The sequence below is a fragment of the Chanos chanos genome, chromosome 15 (genome assembly GCF_902362185.1).
Source record: "Chanos chanos chromosome 15, fChaCha1.1, whole genome shotgun sequence".
Classification (NCBI taxonomy): Eukaryota; Metazoa; Chordata; class Actinopteri; order Gonorynchiformes; family Chanidae; genus Chanos; species Chanos chanos.
This window is the reverse complement of record NC_044509.1, coordinates 12,681,786-12,700,385: the sequence shown is the minus strand read 5'-3', so window position 1 is coordinate 12,700,385 and position 18,600 is coordinate 12,681,786. Positions and strand designations below refer to the sequence as shown.

The window sequence follows — 18,600 nt, the reverse complement described above, 5'->3', positions numbered from 1 at the left end:
TAAAAGGTGCGATTCAGAATTCTATTTACATTAATTAGACTTCACAAACATGGTGTGTGAATAGATGTTTTGCAGACTCAACTGTGTGAATGAGCCTTTTTTTTCTTCTTCTTCTTCTTTTTTCGTGGTTTTGTGGGAGCGCAATTTTGGGTGCAAGACAAAAATGTTTTATGTGTTTTCATTCGTGTGTTCATACATTTTATGGTTGTCGCGTTTTTTTTTTTTTTTATTTCCCTCTGTCGCATTTATTGTGTCTTCGTCACTCCGTGCTTTTGTATAGCATATCTGTTTGTGTATTGGCGTATGTGGGCGTATGTACGCAAGCGCACACACATCTTCTTCTCCTTGGGTGGGCAGTGTGCTGGCCTTGAAACGGCGATCAGATTTCAGGGCGGGGGGCCGTTGTCTGTCACCCCAGGGTAGACAGCAATGTGGGCAGACTCATCCATGAAACTGTCACACACACACACACGCGCGCGCGTACACACAGACACACACGTACACACAGACACACACACACACACACGCACACACACACACAAACACACATTATTTACATAAGATCCACTTTCCAGCTTCGTCAACAGTGGGCTTGTCTTTCCTGCACTTTTCAGCACTGTGGCTTAGACACTGACTACCCCCGGATGCTTTCTCACTGGAGTGCCTTAGTCACTCATTAACCCAGCATTAGGTGTCCAAGGAAAAGTCTGTCTTTATGTTAACGACTCCCTGTAGGACTGGCTCTGACTTAAGTTACAGACAACTTAGCTTATAAACACACACACACACACACACACACACACACACATACATTCTCTCTCTCTCTCTCTCTCTCTCTCCCTCCCTCTCAAACACACACGCACACATACACACACAATGGGATGTAGGCAACCTGATGGATCAGAGGCATTTGGATGTCCCTCTACAGTACATTGTAGCTCAGTAAAAATTAGAAATGGTTTCCCTTACTCACCGGTTTAAATTAGCTGTAAAAACCACATAGCCAAAGTCAGTTTTAATACTTCTGTGTGTGTGTGTGTGTGTGTGTGTGTGTGTTGGGGGGGGGGGGGGGTGCAGGGGTCTTACAACCCTCTTCACTCTGTGCCTTTGGGTGTAGATGGAGTGGTTTTCATCACTTTTGAGTGACAGCATTAAATGTGGCTTAAACAGGAGATGGATGGAGTTGCAGGCGCTGTCCAAGGCTAGCCTCTGTTCCTTATGCCATCTGCCACACGTCCTTCTGGTGCCAAGGCTGCAGGCCATTAGCCCTACAGCCGCACTGTATTTTTAGAACCTGAAAGCCATGACTCAACGCAATTACTGTTTGCTTATGGATGTAATGGAATTTATTCTTTGCTGGACACACCAATTCTGTTATTATGTGTGATGATAATAAGAAAAAAAATATATATTTTTTCGTTGACTGGTAAAAACTCGATTGCTGGATTTTCCCCTGGCTGCTGCATTGAACCTCCACCTGCATAGGTTTTCTCTGTTTTGTTTTTTTTTTTTGTGGTAATGAGGAGTTTTAACCAATATGAAAAAAAACCCCAACTTTCCTGTAATTTGTAGGCGGATTTTTCTAAAGCGGGGAAGTATATGTGTTGATGCCTTGACTGTAATGTTCACTGGGGCTGAGGCAGCGTCTGTAAGGTAATGGTAGTTGTTGTGACCTACGCTCGTTCTGCTTTATGGTTACATTTGTAATGGAACATGTAATGGCTTTTATTTAGCCGACAGCTCGTAAACCAGTGATGCCTTGCGTCATGCTGGACAATATCAGGGAGATATCAATGTCAAAGGAAGACCAAATGCTTTTTAAAACATTGTCTCGTTTGTTATAAGACTGTGTGTACTTGTTTTTTTTTTCTTTTTTAATAAACATTAACAAAGGATTCTTTTATAGTTATGTGTTTGTGATTTTTAGTTGTATAATATTGCTTAGGATGGACAGCAAAGGAAAAAATCTCTGTGTGTGCATGTGTGTGTGTGTGTGTGTGTGTGCGTGTAGGAGAGAGCAGCGAATGAACGGGGGCCTCTCTTGCCAACCTCCTCCGTTTCTCATTACTGTGCTGATGAGTCACTGTCTGTGAATGCAGCCATCCGTGGACGCGAGGAGTGACGTTAATGTGTTTATTCTCTGTTTGCCCTCTGAATTACAGTGAGGCGCACACTGACCTCTTAATGTAGTCCCCAGCCTTTGTGAGGCCTGCTCTCTCTCTCTCTCTTTCTCTCTCTCTCTCTCTCTCTCTCTCTCCACTCACCCCTTTTTACACTGGACAACAGCACAGGGATTTGGAAAGTCCTAAATGACTTTAGGAATATTTTGTCACATCTGTCTGAGATATACATGAGACACCCCCCCCCCCCCCCCCCCCCCATACTTCTTTACTCGTAAATGTGCTGCTCACTGGGGAAGGGGTGGGCTTGTTGTTTGGAGTCCATTCATTTTACCCATTAATTAGTCTTAAGTTACAACTGGAAAGTTCTCAGCAAATACACACGTCATATCTTAGGCCCGCCTTTCGTCCGTGGGGGGACTTAGAGGTTGGACGGAGTATGCGCTAAAAATAGTACAACTTAATCATTTCTTTCCTCGTCTGTTCATGAATGAAACATTTTTGATTTATGTTGGCAAAATCAGGCTCGGTTTAAACCGTTCCAAGGAGAAAGCTATCCGAATTCAAAACAATATATTAGTCAAAATGTCACGGTCGACCTTCAGAAAGTTATGGAGTGTTTATGCTTTCAGAACCCAGTGCTGAGATGTCTGTTAACACTGGTAAAAAGTTATAGTTTATGATTATTCACAGCATACCCGCTAAAGGTAATATTTTTTACAAGGAAAACTTTCGTTTCGTTTCGCTTCAGCCACCCAATAAGAAATTCTTTTTTCCATCGATATACTCGCTCCGACGAACATAAGCGGTAAAACCGATTTCGTCGTGGGCGAACCGAAAATTTCATTTTAAAGATTCATTTCAGTCAGTCGTGAGAGCTTTGGGCAGTTGTGGTCTCGGTGCTGCGCAGTTGTCCCAGTGAATTGAACTTAAAGCAGATTTGTGGGGAGTTGTGGTCTCCCAGTGGGACAGCGCTGACTAGCTCACAGCACTGCAGCCTCGAAGCTTATGTGCCTTAGTACTGTTCTGAAATTCTGACTAGCCCATGACTCAAATTGATGTGTTATGTTAAACGCAGCCTGTAATCCTGGCCTTAGAGTCAAGACACTGTGAATCGGTTGTGTTTTCCAGCACAACAAATTATGGTATATCGTCCTCCTGACAGAGCGCAGTGAAGAGTCTTGGTTTCCTCAGATTGTGCGTGTGTGTGTGTGTGTCCCTATGTGTTTTAGGCTGCATGATTTTATCTTACCAGACCTGCTCATAAGCTGGATGTTGCTTGATGCTGTTTTTTTTTTTTCTTTCGTCCGCCTGAATGCAACACGAGGTGTTTCAGCTTTTTTTTTTTGGAGCCAGCGTTTTTAGATTTATCCATTATTCTTCATCTCTATGCATTTTTTTTCTCTTCTTATTTTCCCTTGCACTTAAACTCGTTTTATCCATTTCACAAAAAAAAAGAAAAGAAAAGAAAACCTTTTAGGCTTGGCTGAAGCTTCTAAATGAGCCTCACATATGTTTTATGTGAGACAATTTTCTGCCTGAGACCCCACTCCCTTTGGCAGAATTACAGGGCCCAGATAATCACACAATATAAAACACTATTTAAAGTTTTCACAAGGGGTCGAGGGGGGGAGGTGGTTGTTTCCATGGAATATACTTTAAAGGAATGCTAACAATTATGCAGCAGTCGGAGAGCGGAAAAAGGCCCAGAGTGGTGTCCCTTGTTTATCCTTTATCAGCTGGATGCAGTGCCTCCCACCGACCACGTCCGCACGGTAGTCAAGGTGACGATGAACTAGTGAACAATCTGTGTGTCCTGCATCATATGCATGTCAGTCAGCATCAAAGAGGGAAGTTATTTCGTTAAGAAAACAGCTCAGGTAATCTATGGCTTTTGAGGAGGAAAGAGAGAGTGCAAGAAAGAGGGAGGGGAAAAGGAAAAGACAGAGAGAGAGAGAGAGAGAGAGAGAGAGAGGGGATGAGGGAGGGAGAGGGGGCATTGGAGGGATGAGAAAAAAAATACAACGTGTAAACTTAAAAAAAAAAAAAAAGAATGTCAAAATGGAGTGTTAGACCAGCGATTCGTGGAGAGGCCGTGCTATTGCTTTTCAGAGGCGACTGCGCACTACACGTCTCTCTCTCTCTCTCTCTCTCTCTCTCTCATCTGTCTGTCCCTCTGATCTGCATGGCCGCATCGCAGGTTTTTCTCCTGAAGCGCCCACTATAAATAGACTCTCAATAACTGCCTGCCTAACAGACCGCCTCATCACAACTAATTGCAAAAGAAAAGTTCTCTTCCCCTCCCCCCTCTGTCTCTCTCTCTCTCTCTCTCTCTCTCTCTCTCTCTCTCTCTATCCCCTCTGTCTCTCTCTCTCTCTATCCCTCTCCCCCCTCCTTCTCTCTCTCTCTCTCTCTCTCTCTCTCTCTCTCTATCCCTACCCTCCTTTTCCTTCCACTTACCCGCTCTTTACCCTGGATGACATAATTATTTCTCATTAGCTACAAACAAAACATGTTTCTAAAATGACCCCTCTTTGATCTGAATTTCAGCCTTGTCCAGTCTCTGTCCAAGTTTGTCCTGCGAAATTCAACTTTATTAGTTGGCTTACTGTGATTTTGGTTCAGTTTGACTGTGCAACCTTTCACCACAATCCCCCCCTCCACCTTTTTTTTTTAAATCTCATTTTGAAGAATGGTAGTTTATGTCTGTTAGTGGATCAGACTCAAGGCCCCTTTTCCTCTTTTTTTTTATCTAGGATGAAAGTGGGGAATATTGCTTAATGCTTATTTCCATAATTTAACTCGGAGTCAGCAGTGCATGCATAGACACGTGTGTGTGTGTGTGTGTGTGTGTGTTTGTAACTAAGGTACAAACTGCCCCATAAACAGGTTTTTTCGTGGGCCCTGACAGCAGCCTCGTTATCAGGCGAATATCTGAGACAGACAGACAAACTATATGAGGCCAAGCGGGGGGTCTGTCTCTCTTTTTTGGCAAGCTCCAATCAACACAGTCTTCATCTGATCTGCTCAGCATCAAAATATACCCCCCCCCCCCCTTTTCTTTTTTTTTTTAGCCTGAATTCCTTTTGAGATAACCCACATTTGGTCTGACTCCCTGCAGGTACAACTTTATATGTTCATTTCGAAGCCATAGTTAGAGAGCTGAGCAGGGTCCACTGAACATAAGGGCTTGTTGTGTGTGTGTGTGTGTGTGTGTGTGTGTGTTCTGTTCTATTAATCTGTGACCTTTTACAATGTAATCAGAAAAGTGAGTCCTCACACACCTCCTCCAGAATGTTCCAGAATGATAAGATGCTCTGTACATAGTGAATTCTGTGGTCTCTCTCTTAGCTGTGGCGTGGCTGATGGAAAACTGCTGAGAAACTAATTCTGTATGTGTTTGTGTGTGTGTATGTGTGTGTGTGTGGAGTCTGTGGAGATATGTTTAGAGCAGAAGATGAATCCGTGCTTCTTTCTCTCACACACCTCTACTCTCACACTTTATTTCTCTCTCTCATTTTCACGTTAGCTGTGTGCTTGCGCTCATCCTCTAGAAAAGCTTTGGTAAAATCGCTGACCTATCGACAAACTTCTTTCATTTTTTTTTTCCTCTTTTCACACAGTGTTTTTGTTTCATTTCGGGGGGGGGGGGGCACGGTGTATAGTTGGTGTGTAGTGTACATATCCAGTAAATAACTGATTGAGAGAAGTCTCTGCAGAGGAAAAACAGACTGAATGCTGACAGAGCGTAACTTTTAACAGTCGCTCTCTCTCTCTCTCTCTCTCTCCCCGAGGTGGCTTTGTTCCATTTCCTCCAGGTTGAAGGCAGAGCAGTGTTTTTTCTTATCGTTTTACTCTCTGCTCATTTATCATGGCTGCTCTCTCTCTCTGTCTCTCTCTCTCTCTCTCCTTTGTGTGTGTGGAAGTGTCGCTCCTTTCCGTGTGGGTCCCAGGCATAGTAAAAGCAGGATAATGGTTTCTGACTTTGTGAAATGGGCTCAGCGTGTCCATCCGACGCAGGGCAGATGGGCATAGGTCAGGCTGTCGGAGATAAATTGAATTCTGGGTACCTGGTGTACTCAAGGCTTCTGGTTTCCCAATTTTTCCCCTCCTGGATCAGAAATTGGTTGGAAAGGTCTGTTTTCAGGATGTGTTTGTGACCTTAATGCAATCTTTTGATTCATCTTAAAAAGAAAAGAAATGAAAACACAGCCCTTAAAATAGCGTTGTAACATGATTTAATAAAATCGCTTCAGCTGCAGGCAAAATGCTAAGCTGAAATGTGCAGAAAAATATTTGTTCAAAATCTGAGTTTGAATACTTCCGTTTCTGCTACCTTTGAAGGACAGTTTGTCCAAGACTGTCATCTAAACGTCCACTGAGATCATCCGATGCCCCTGAAGTCCCAGGGTAAAAGGAGTCTGATTTGCAGTCTGTTGTCAGCTTCAGGTATTCCACCATTGGCTGGTGTGTGCTACCCATACACAGAGGCTACGGAGTTCACAGGGAAAAGAGAGAGGATTGGCTCATGTTAGTGTAAATAATTCACTAGGATTGTCCAGGCAACTGTGTAATACGGTTGGCGGGGAGCATTAAAGATGCATTGTGCTAGAATGGGATGCCAAAGTCTAGTGAGACATAACAGTGAGGTGACACAGAGAAGAATCTATGGGACTGACTTCAAAAATCCGCCCCCTACAAAGCGATAGAAAGGGTATTTTAAATGGTCTTGGCACAGGTAGGATGTTGAAGACATTGAAAATCAGGGACTAGTTGAGCGGGCCTTTCCGATCTACGTGAGAGAAAGACGGAGAGACTGAAAGTGATAGACAATCTGCCCTTTGTCCCCACTATTAGTTCCCCCACTACTGGTGGAATAGAGTTTCTCACTGTTCCTTTGTGTGCTGAAAAAAGTGATCACTCTCCTGTTCAGATCTGCATTCCTGTACTAGGACCTCAAAGAACCACAGCCACATCTCTGTATGAGATTTGTAAACAGCTATTTTCAGGCTATTGATTTTCACGGTGGACGTTTTAAACACGTGATAACAAAGATTAATAGAGAATGCCACTCTTACGCTTCATCTCTCTCCTCTCCTCTCCTCTCCTCTCCACACTTCTCCTTTCTGCCCCTCTCTGTCTCTCTCTCTCTCCCTCTCTCTCTCTCTCTCTGTTTGCAATTTCTGGAAGCAAACGCTGGCTCTTCTCCAGGAGATGAACTTTTATTGCGATGCTTTTATGAGTTAGTAATATAAGGGGTATTTCTATGCAGTGGAGTCTCTGTGAATTTATTCAGTGCGATTGCATCTGCAGTGGGGAGCACGCACTGAACCCGTTTGAAAGCAGGCAAGCAGGCCGGGGAGCTCTCCTTTGGCAGGAGTTAGGGTGTTATGTTGAAACCAGATGTTGAGAGATGTTTCCTCTTTGTCACGTGGGCCCCTCTGGTGCAGCGCTTACATAAATGTCATCTGCCCGGTAGCAGGAGAGCCGCCGGGAGCTCGGCAAAAAAGCTTAGCTCGCTTTCCCAGGGAGTTGTAAAAAGTCTACGCGGGGGTCAGGTCCTACCCTACGCGCCGGTCCGTCGAAGCGTCTGCCAGCGCGCTTTAGAAAACGCTCACGTCAGCCAGGCGTGGGAATTTCCTCGTCACCCCGTCATCAAAAAAAAAAACCCCCAAAAAATAAAATAAATAAAATGAGATTAAAAAATAACACGCCCAGTGGCTGGACCTGGTCATGCTGACCGTGCCAAAACTCCCTGCTGCTGCTGCTGCTGCCGCCCACAGTTTTGCCTGCACTCTGTCCACAGGTCTACTCACCCTCCACTATGCCTTATCCGCCTGGTGAAAAAAAACCCCTCCAAAAACAAAACAAAACAAACAACAACAACAACAACACAAAAAAAAAAAAACGCAGACTCCTAATTGTAATCTGATGATTTCTGGAATTGTGTAAGTCCTTTTTACGTCTCAGTGTTGTCACATTCTAGGTTGTGTCTCATCGTTGCTTCAGGGCTGTGTGCACTGAGTTTGGGTTTAATTGACTCCAGCTGTTAGTTTTTGCATTTGGCATTTTAAGCATTCCTGCAGTGTAGTTTGTGTGTGAGGCCTTTTTGTGCCCCCCTCCCCCCCACACACACACCCTTCGTAGATTAATTCATGGGCGTATTTAATGTCATTTCATGTCGAAACACCCGCCCTATGTTGAAAATGAAAGGCACTTTGATGTCCAACCTAATCTGATATACTTTAAAAGGGAGACTTCATAATTGCTCTACTGTAACGTCTCGTAGCATGAAAAGGATCATTATAGCCTAAGCTATGAACAAAAGAGGTATTTGTTTTCTTAGAGGAACATGTTTCGAATGCTTGTTTTGTAACTTAGTGAAATTGAATATTTTTCAGAAAACTTTTACCTCATGTGCTGTGAAATTATCTGACATTTCATGACGCAGAAAAAAAAAAACAGTTAAAAAAACAAAACAAAAGCCGAAAGTTGGAATTCATCAGATTTATGGAGCTAACAGATCTTCTCTATAAAAATGAATGAGTGTAGCATCCGTACACATGCGAGTAGCGTCTAAACACCCCCCCCCCCCCCCCCCCCCCACCTCTCACTCAGTCTCTGTTTTTTGCATGAACGGTTGTTTAATCAGAGACAACTGAGTCATGCAGAACTCATGCAATGGAAAATGAGGGCAGGAGCAGCAGGGGATAAGCAATGAACAAATAAATGTATGGCTGCCTTCCTTCCTCCTGCAAGCTTTTCCTTTAAGCATACACTGTCCTTTACATACCGCCAGGGCTGTCACAAGGTGATTCTGCCTCCTTTTTTGTGCGTGTGTGTGTGTGTGTGTGTGTGTGTGTGTGCTGTGTACTCTTTTTTTTTCCTCTCTTTTTATTTATTTTTTTTTTTTGAAGGGAACAGACACTTCCTTAGGGTATTAGGTAAATCAGCATTTCTAGTTAAATATTTTAGATCCATTTCTCTCCGTTCATCTTAGATGACAAGTCGTCGAGCTGCGGGAGTCATTGTTTTTTTTTTGTTTTTTTTTTCTCATGTAATACAATTAAAAGCTAAAAAAATCTGTTATCCATTTCTTTTTCTTTCTTTCTTTCTTTCTTTCTTTCTTTCTTTCTTTCTTTCTTTTATGTTGTCTAGAATCTACTCCAAATGTTGTTTTAAAAGGCAGGAGGGTGATTCTGAGTCTGAGGACTGTCTGTCTAATTTTTGTTTTGTTTTGTTTTGTTTTTCGTCTTGCAGGATCTGCGTAAGCAGGTAGCTCCACTCCTAAAGGGCTTCCAATCAGAGGTGAGCTCTCTTCTCTTTTAAACCTTTCCAGTTTCCAAATGCTTTTGAATACAATGTTGACCATAACTTTTTGCTAACTGAGGCTTATTATAACGCAGCTGCAGTTATCTCATTTTGGAGGCATCATCTTATCATTTTGTGTACACCCAAGCATACGTGGAGAAACTACTTCTAGATGACATTTTTTTCCCCCCACAACAAGAGGCTTTTGTTAAGGGCGAGCATTGTTTTGTCCTCCATAAGGCTCTAGCGCCGCGGGCCAAATATGGATTGCATCTTTAAAAAGATTCAAAGCAAGTAATCTGATCTTGGCCGTAATTCTGACCTCAGCCCAAGCACATTCTCTAGAATTATAACACATTGCCCTCTTTTCAATGGCTCTATATGGCAACACCCATACCATTTTCCACACCACTATCCATATTCATTTTGACAGCACAATATCTCTTAGTAACGAACAGTAAGTAATGGTTCATGTTATTTTACATGCATGGGCTCTCTGTATGGTTTCCATTGTTTTGAAAAACAGAACGTCACAGTGTTTTTGGGGGGGGGGTGACGAACATTGTAGAAAAAGGCGCTTAATTCCAAATTTGGAGTGTGGGCAGATTTAAGTGGAGAAGTCAATAATGTCTGGAGGTGTTTAAGTGTGGGCAGAAGGTCGAAGGGGGCGAGGGAGGACAGACTACGATAATAGGGCATTAACCCAAGGGTCCTCAGGCAGGAGGTGATCCGCCTGCGCCGGGCTGCAAACTGGTGACCCTTAAAAATCCATAGTGACAGCGTTGTAAAGCTGAAGGCAAGAGAGTGCTATGTTTTAACTCCCCCCCCCCCCCCCCGTTCTCCGACAAATTCTCTGCCGTTCGGCGAGTATGTTAACTTCACTATCAATTTTACCAATTAATATCAGAGCCTCCTTGCAGAAGGGAGACAAGTGGATCGTTCGGAATTTTCCTCTCGCCCTGTAAACGTTGCTTTTAAACCGATTTGAACTTATAAGAAATCAAACCGAGGAAGACGCGCTGTGTTTACATTGCTTTCTGTCTTCTTCTTCTTTTTTTTTTTTTTTCTTTGTAATCTGTCGTATTAAGAGAGTCAACAACGCGCAAAACATTGCCTCTACGTTGTTTGACAAGTCTGTTCCTGCCGGGCTGAAGCATGACTGACACACTTGACGCTGTAGGGCTTGGTTTTCTTGTCAGAGATAAAAAGGGGAATGATACACTGGTGTTTTTATGTATGTCTGAGATGTCTGATATGATGCACTGTATGGGAGGTTTAGTCTTTGGAATCGTGGTGTTTTTGTTGTTTGTGACTCAGACATGGTAAACTCTAAACCCTGATGTTCCATAGAGATGGTATACACAAAACAGATATTTAGCATATGATATGTTTGCAGTTCCACCCAAAAGACTGCACACACACACACGCACACAGCATGAAAGAAAAATGGATCATGATTTCAGCGTTCAGATTGTAGCTTTCAAAGGATGGTTCCCTTGTTTTGAAATATGGGCCAGTAATAACAGCTATCTCCTTGTAATTAAACTGTCAATATTTAACTTCAAATGTTATTTTAGTAGACCAATATTTACCAGTGTTTTTGCAATTTACTTCTGAGATCCGGCAGTACTTTCACAGCCTTAGGACATGAGAATTACTGTCCTACCCCAGATGTGTCTGACTTAACTCACTTCCCATGAGAAGGAACACGAACCATATAGAAAATACTGATTACAGGCAGCGTGGAAGACCTTTTGTTGGTTAGACATAGGTCTTTGTTTTATTAACCCTACTGACAGAAAAACATTATTTGGAAATGCAGCACTGAGATATCACCAGCAAAAATCAATGTAGTATCGATCACATTTTAAGTCATTAATTAAAACGTGTTTTATGGAAAAACGGAAAAAATAAAAAAAAAGCAAGAGGTTGAAATACGATGTACGCTACCGAGAAAAAATACCCAGGTTAGCCTTCCAGTCGTCTCTTATCTGGAAAAAGTGAACTTTTAAATTGCTTGGTGCATTAACCTTTTAAAGCTAACCAAGTATTCAAAGCTTAGCTCAACAGGACCATAGAGAAATCCCACTGCAGGGTACGTAGCAGAGTTTCCTTTGACATCCTTCTGAAAAGGCTTTGTTAAACGCACAGAACTGGGGCATGGCGCCGTGTTCCATAAGTAATATGCATTACCGTTCGACATGACAGCAAGATATTCGCTCCCAATCCCTGTGCAGTGCATAGTGAAATTCTGACACACTTTCTGTTTGTGTCATAGTTTCAGTAAATTACACCTTACTCATAAGGGTGTTCTGCAATCTGCAACACTGGCACACCGCACCCATGCCCCCCCCCCCACCACCACTCACTACCCCCACCTACTTTCTTTTTCTTTCACACTGGCCAACCAGCCATTTAAAACGGTAAAAGGTCAGTAACATTCTCTGTCAATAGACCCTGAATACAATCATCAGCGTGAATAATGGCTTGGAACACTATTTCCTGATTTTTATTTTTGTAAAAATCTTCCGCTGCCCTCAGCGGACGCTGTGGAGTCCGGTCATTAATCCAGGAATGAGAAAGAGAGAGAGAGAGAGAGAGAGAGAGAAAGAGAGAGAGACTATGGTTGGATGTCACCACAAGCACACTGAAAGAATGCGTGCACCTCTCTCAAACTGAAACTTTTGGAGAGTTTCTGGTTTTCTTCTTGCCCAGTTCCCAGTTCTTACTAGCTGCTAAATAAACTTCTTCAGTGGCGCTGTGTGGAGTGACTCAGTAATTGGTCAGTTAGCCTTATCAGCCAGCTGGAGATATACATAGCCACTCGGGGCAGGAAATCCCCCATAAGAAACAAAGCATTGATGGGATTTAATGAAAAAGACGAAGGGAGAAGAAAGACTAGCTTTTTTTTTTTTTTTTTGCGCCCCTGGAGTATTTTCCTTTTAACAAAACCACGCCGGTACGTTTCTGCTGACGGCCTTTCAAACGGATTCGTCGGTAACATCCTCCAATGAGAGGCTGTTTAAAAAAAAAAAAAAAAAAGAAAGAAAAAAAAGAACAGAAAAAGGGGCACCTCTATATAATTTAGCATTCGGATGCCCATGTAAGATTCATGATGAAGTGAAAGGCCGGTGAAGAGGCTCTTGGGGGCGGAAGTGCAGGCTGACTACTCCATTAATGCTCATTTTGGCTTCGGAGCTTCGTGTTCTTTTGGCTTAGCCTATCATTAACCGAGGTAATTGCCCCAGTTTAACACACGTCTGTTTAAAAATACCCTCTCCTGTAACGGAGTACCAGCAGTTTGGAGAGAGTCAAGAATCCATTTAGGTTCTTTTTTTTTTTTTGTGAGAAATAGTCTATGGTATTTTGGAGTGAAGGACTGTCTTTGACCTTCAAAATATCCAAATATTCTCAGCTGGAATGCGATTGTCTTCTAATCTTCCGTGTCTGTAAGACATTAAGTGATAATTGTGGTATTTCTTGAGTCTCGAGAGTTTTTTTTTGTTTTGTTTTGTTTTCAGTCTGATTGGCTGCTTGTGCCTGAAAGCGACTGGGGTTAGGGTGAGGGGATTGTTTCGAACTCAGAATAACAAACAACCAAATGGATTCTCAGTTCCCAATGTCAGAGGAGAGTTATGACAAAAGCAACTTGAAAAGGAATTTGCTTTTTCTTTTCTTTTCTTTTCTTTTTAATGCGCAGCACATTAGAATAAGCGAAAATGGCTCAAACTTTTACAGCTTTTAAGGGGTCAAAAAAAGAAAAAGAAAAAAAGTAACTGCAAGCGAGGCAGCAGTTACAGTATTTTTTTCTTTTTTTTTTTACATTTTTTTTCTGTCATTTGTGAAAGGAGTGAGCGATTGCCGCTTCTTTTCCTGTCAGGAAATGAGAGTACAATAAGGAGTAGAGCTGAGCTTGTCGCACAGAGAGGCCCAGGCTCAGGAGCAGGAGGAGGTGGGTGGGTGCGGGTGGTGGGGAGATGGAGGTGGGAGGGGGGGGGGGGGGGGGGGGGGGAGTGACAACGTTATGCTGCGGTGGGCATCTGCTCTGCCTCGCCTCTCCCATGCAGGGCCTCTGTTCTCTCGCAAGGGCCGGTCTGCACTTCCCGGGTTCCTCCCTTTGAGCCGGTCCCTCATTAATGCCCTGAGATTCTTATCCTCACCCGGGCTCTCATTGTAGGCTGACTCATTGATTTAAATAGAATTGAATTAAACGGTCTGATATCCCAGCAACACCTCTGCCCGGACCGCTGCTAAATACATATGTGTGCCACATCCAGGACCTCTCTGCCTCCTTCAGACGACTCCTTTAGACGACTGCTCGTCCTGTGTGAATGATATCAGCCTGCTTCAAAATATTTGTTTATTTATTTTTGCAAAGCACTCTGTTTTCTCTCTCTGGATTCCTTTATTTCTTGATTTTCAGCTTGAGCGGAAATGATTTTCTTTACAGAGTGGAGAAAAGTCCTAATGCAAAAGAACAGTATGAATTTTGCGTTGCCAAGAAAAATGTCTTGAAGCGAGCTAATCTTTTTTGGCAGGCATGTACAAAGTGGCATTGAAGTTATACAAATTTGGAAGTCAGTATTGATTTGACATAATTGCGTTCTAATTTTAGAAGGCTGTTGTCTGGAGAGATTCCGTGCCAGAGGGCCAAGGGGAAAAAGGTTATGAGTCAAGTCATCAACTTAGACAGTGAGATCAGCTCCATCTCCCTCAGCTCCTCCCTCTCTCTCTCTCTCTCTCTCTCTCAGCACTTCTGTCTTAACCACCCACACTCTATTGCATCTGTATGACTGTAGGCTGGCCACTCTGTGTATCCTGTAAATTTAAAAGAACCCCCCCCCCCCCCCTCCACAGATCAACCCTTACCCTTATTCTGATGATGTATCTGATGATTCTGTAGTTAGTCAGTTGTTATAGACAGCAGTGATCAACTGATAACGTTTCCTTACTCAGACTGAGCTGACCAAAGGGCCTCAGACTCACAGAAACCTGAGGTGAGTCTTTAAAAACGGAACTCGCCACCAAGGCTGAAAATATCCAGACATGTTGCTGTTTGTTTACGTGAAAGAAGCCAGCGCACACCTATTAATGCTGTTCTGATGGACGTTGAAACCAAATCTCGATATAGAAGGAGGTCACACACTCCACGTTCCAGCGCAAAACAATTTAACAGATATCCACGTTCTAGCGGCAAGCTGCCTTCTTGTGGCTTTCTATATATTTATGTGTGGAGGTGCTTTTTGTGCTTGCCTACGTGTGTGTGTGTGTGTGTGTGTGTGTGTTTGTGTGTGTGTGTGTAAGTCTAGTGTTTAAAAGATATAAACAATACAACTGAATAATAGTTAATCACCAGTGAATAACTCCATCCATTCGTCTCACAGTACTAACAGAGCCGCAGTCAGGTTACTCTCTCTCTAAAGCTTTTTTGTTTACTGGTCAGGTCCAGAGATATACATGCTAATTGTTGTCGTTAAACTGTCCAAGGGAAAGTACAGGATGTTTTCTGCTGCGTTGCTGAGTTTGTAATTCCCTCCTTAAAACAAGCCTTCAAAGCCTCTAATCCATCGTATACCCTTAATAAAAAAAAAATCTCTCTCTCTCTCTTCTCTCTCTCTCTCTTCTTTCTCTCTCTCACTCGCTCTCTCTCTCTCTCTCTCTCTCTCTCTCTCTGTGGATCAGTTATCCTCTGCTTAAAACCCAGTGTCCTGCACCAGGGCAAAGCTGTATCAGGTCATGGTGGATCTGGACTGCTGGTGCTGTGTACCCTGATGGCAGTGCCAATACCATGTTCCCCTCACAGCAACAGCCACTATTTATAACCACTGCCCCTCAACCTTAAACCACAGTCTCACTGATCCTGGGCTACTTTTACCTGGGTGCTCTGTTTATACTCTCCAGTTTCAGGTGCCATTAACCTGCAAACATAATCTGAAGAAGCAGTTCAAGAAATCTCCAGATTATGTTCTGTATTCACAGGTTGTGTGTGTGTGTGTGTGTGTGTTTGTTTTATATGTGTCTCTGTATTAACATGTATTTATCTGTATTTATTTATTTTGTTCATTCGTATATGTGCTGTGTGTGTGTGTGTGACCAGTGGTGCCATGATTCCAGATTATCATTTTGTCAGATTGTGTTTGGGGTCACAGTAAAAACAAACAAACAAACAAAAAAAAAACAGCTAAAAAACAAACAAACTGAAGAGCAGATAATCTGTGCTGAGCCATGTCTGAAAAGTCACGCATCCCGTGCGCCCCCCCCCCTTCCCCATCCCCTCCCCCCTCCACCCCTCCACCCCCCCACCTCCCTTTGAGCCCTCAGGACCTCCTGTCTGCTCCCCCTCGTATGTACACACAAGCTCCCAGTCAGGCACTTAACCCCGTACCTCAGACTGCTCTGACCCGTCGTGCTGAAAAGCAGCCCAGGCCTAAAACTCTCCTTCTGGTTTCCCCTCACTGGATCGCACAGGGTGGACCTCTGCCGAGTAAGCAGGGAGTTTAATTGCTCCATCTGCAAGGATTGGGGGGGTGTGTGTGTGTGTATGTGTGTGGAAGAGGGTGGTGGTGGTGGTGGCGGTGGTGGTGTTGGGGGGGGGGGGGGGGGGGGGGGGACTTGGCCCTGCATGGCTCCGTCCAGATGTTTTCCGGCAAGAAACATCTGAAAATGTTTAACTCCTTTCCCACAGGAGTGAGAAGTCTGTTACATGTTGGCTATTTACAGTGGCAACTGCCCTGTTCCATCCATCAAATCCAAAAGTCATGGGGCTGAAGATATTAAAGCTTTTATTTGATGTTCTGCTGCCGTTTCAGTAAATAGATAACATTGTGAACAAGTAAACAGCGTAGTAGTTTAACAGATTTTGGAAATATAACTGTAACGTCTGGGAACGGGACCCGTACCGGCTCAGTCGGCGGGTCGTTGTCTGAGCTGAGAGTGCCACCCAATGGGAAGGGCCTGTATTATAGGAGAACGATATGGTTTTCCTTACGAAGTTCAGGGGAAATTGTTTGTGGTATCGCAGGAAAAAAAAAAAAAAACGCACATTGTATCGCTTTTATCCGTTCCCGAGGCATGTCCACGCAGACAGTCCTGTGTGGGAGCTTATTTCTGATTGGGGGGTTGACCCACTTTGTTTGCTTTGGCCCAGTTGTTACGTGGCTGCCTGCTGGTTACACACATTCATGAGCGCAGCAACTCCAGATGCACACTGGGAATCGCTGCTGTGGCATTTTCTTTTCTTTTTTTTTCTTTCTTTTCTTTTTCTTTTTTTTTTTTTTTAACACAGTCCTCCCATGTGGTTTGCCAGAGCTCGGTATAGTGGAACTGAGACTTAAAACAGAACTTGTGGATCAAGTACCTTCTCGGGCTGCTCTTTGGACGCACCAAAACCCGCCAAAGTGCGTTTATCTCTTCGAGCTTACGTTACCGCACTTTCGCGACTCGGTTACGGGATTTCATCTTTCGTTTATAATTCTGACGAGAATAGCTCTGCACCTGGAGGGATTCGGGCCTTGAACCAAATAGCCGTACATGGACACCGCGCAGCTGAGCGCAGTATTAAAAGTTTGCCTGAATTTTCTAGAGCTTCTCAGTGAGATTAAAAATTGAGGTTTTGTTTTTATTGGTTTGGCATGAGACGAGGAGATGTTTTACCATATCCTTTGTGATACATTCTCATAAATCTCTCTCCAGCTGTTAAGGCATCGGCTCCGAGGTCACGGAAAGGCTAGCTCTGAAAACTACAAAAGGCCAACGGCCAGCAGCTGTTTCCGTAAAAAAAAAAAGTTTGAGGTTCTGTGCAAGTCTATTTCCAGGTATTTGCTGATGCTGTGAAGATGGAGTAGGGTGTACCTGGAACAGAACTTTCTAGAAGCCTGTGTCCTCAATTTGTGGCTTTATATAAACTGCTTGTGGTTTGTGTGTAAATATGTAGCGTCAACAAACGTCACACCCATTACGAGGTGAATTTCAGTACTTGATATCTTTTGTCTTAATATTTTTGCTATCTTTTTCATTGGACGTTGCTAGCATCGCTAGGTCTAACCCAGAAAGAATTTGCCCATACATTAAGGAGTACTCTGTAGCGCTCTATATTAAGGCCAAAGTTCTCTTATTATGTGTGTCTCTCATTACCTGTTTCTGTCATCTCACACTCTGTGGGATTTGGATTTATACATGATAATTGCGTTCTATAAAAAGCGTACCAGAAACAGAAGGATTGAACACACCTGAATCGCGGGCGCAGGGGAACGTATGCCCCCAAAATGGCTTTGCGGCCCTTTTCCGCGCTTACGCAGTCTCTGCGGTCTGAAACAAAAACTTTCTTTGTCTTTAATCCCAATTACAAAATCTGCTTTTGGTTCTGGCTTCAAGTCTTGTTTTCTTTTTCTTTCAGATTGACTCCCTATGTAAAAGAAGCAAGGAGTCAGAGGCTGCTTTTCTAAATGTGTATAAGAGATTAATCGATGTTCCAGGTAAGTCTGAAACAGCCCTTTGCTTGGGCCAGTGCTGTAATGTTTCACTGGAGTATGCAAACTGTAAACACATCAGTCATCTTTATGAAGCCATAGTCTCTAGTGTATCTCTCCCTTTCTCTCCCTTTTTTCTCTCTTTCTTTCTTTCTTTCTCTCTCTCTCTCTCTCTCTCTCTCTCTCTCTCACACACACACACACACAACAGTCTAATGACTTCTCCTGCTCCAACCTTCACACAGGCTAATGGCAGAGGAGCCGTGAAGCTAACGCTTTGTCATAATGTCCGTTCAGGGCTTAACAGTCACAATCCACTGACGATAAAACACTACGCTGATCCCTCACCTGGTTTGCATCCGAGTTCATAAAATTCCTAGATTTATAAACCTTCTGTGAGGAGAATTCTTAATTAGGTAATCGTTTAATTATGGCAGTTTCTGAGTGAAAAATCTTTTTTTATCTCTGAAACTGAGTAGACAACCCTAAGAAAACTGAAAAAAAAAAAAAAAAACCACAGACACAGACAGGGTCAGTTAGGTAGCAAACGGTAGGCGAGTGTGAAATCATAGAATCTTGTTGAAGCGACGGAGTGGAGGATGTGTATAGAGTGGAGTGACTCTTGGCTGAACCGGGGCCTGCCGAACTGCCTGGGAGGGCCTCCAGAGCGTGCCCCCACCTCCCCCCCCCGTCCCCCCCCC

The 18,600-nt window shown here is 43.4% G+C and overlaps 1 protein-coding gene across 1 annotated transcript in view; it reads left to right on the top strand.

Annotated features, from left to right (window-relative positions):
- The window catches only part of cux1a (cut-like homeobox 1a), an 86,519-nt gene that overhangs the window by 30,178 nt on the left and 37,741 nt on the right, over positions 1 to 18,600 (top strand). The window contains exons 3-4 of the mRNA XM_030792703.1: positions 9,381 to 9,428; positions 17,827 to 17,905. Coding sequence (XP_030648563.1) covers positions 9,381 to 9,428; positions 17,827 to 17,905 — 127 coding nt within the window. The remainder of the gene's footprint in view (positions 1 to 9,380; positions 9,429 to 17,826; positions 17,906 to 18,600) is intronic.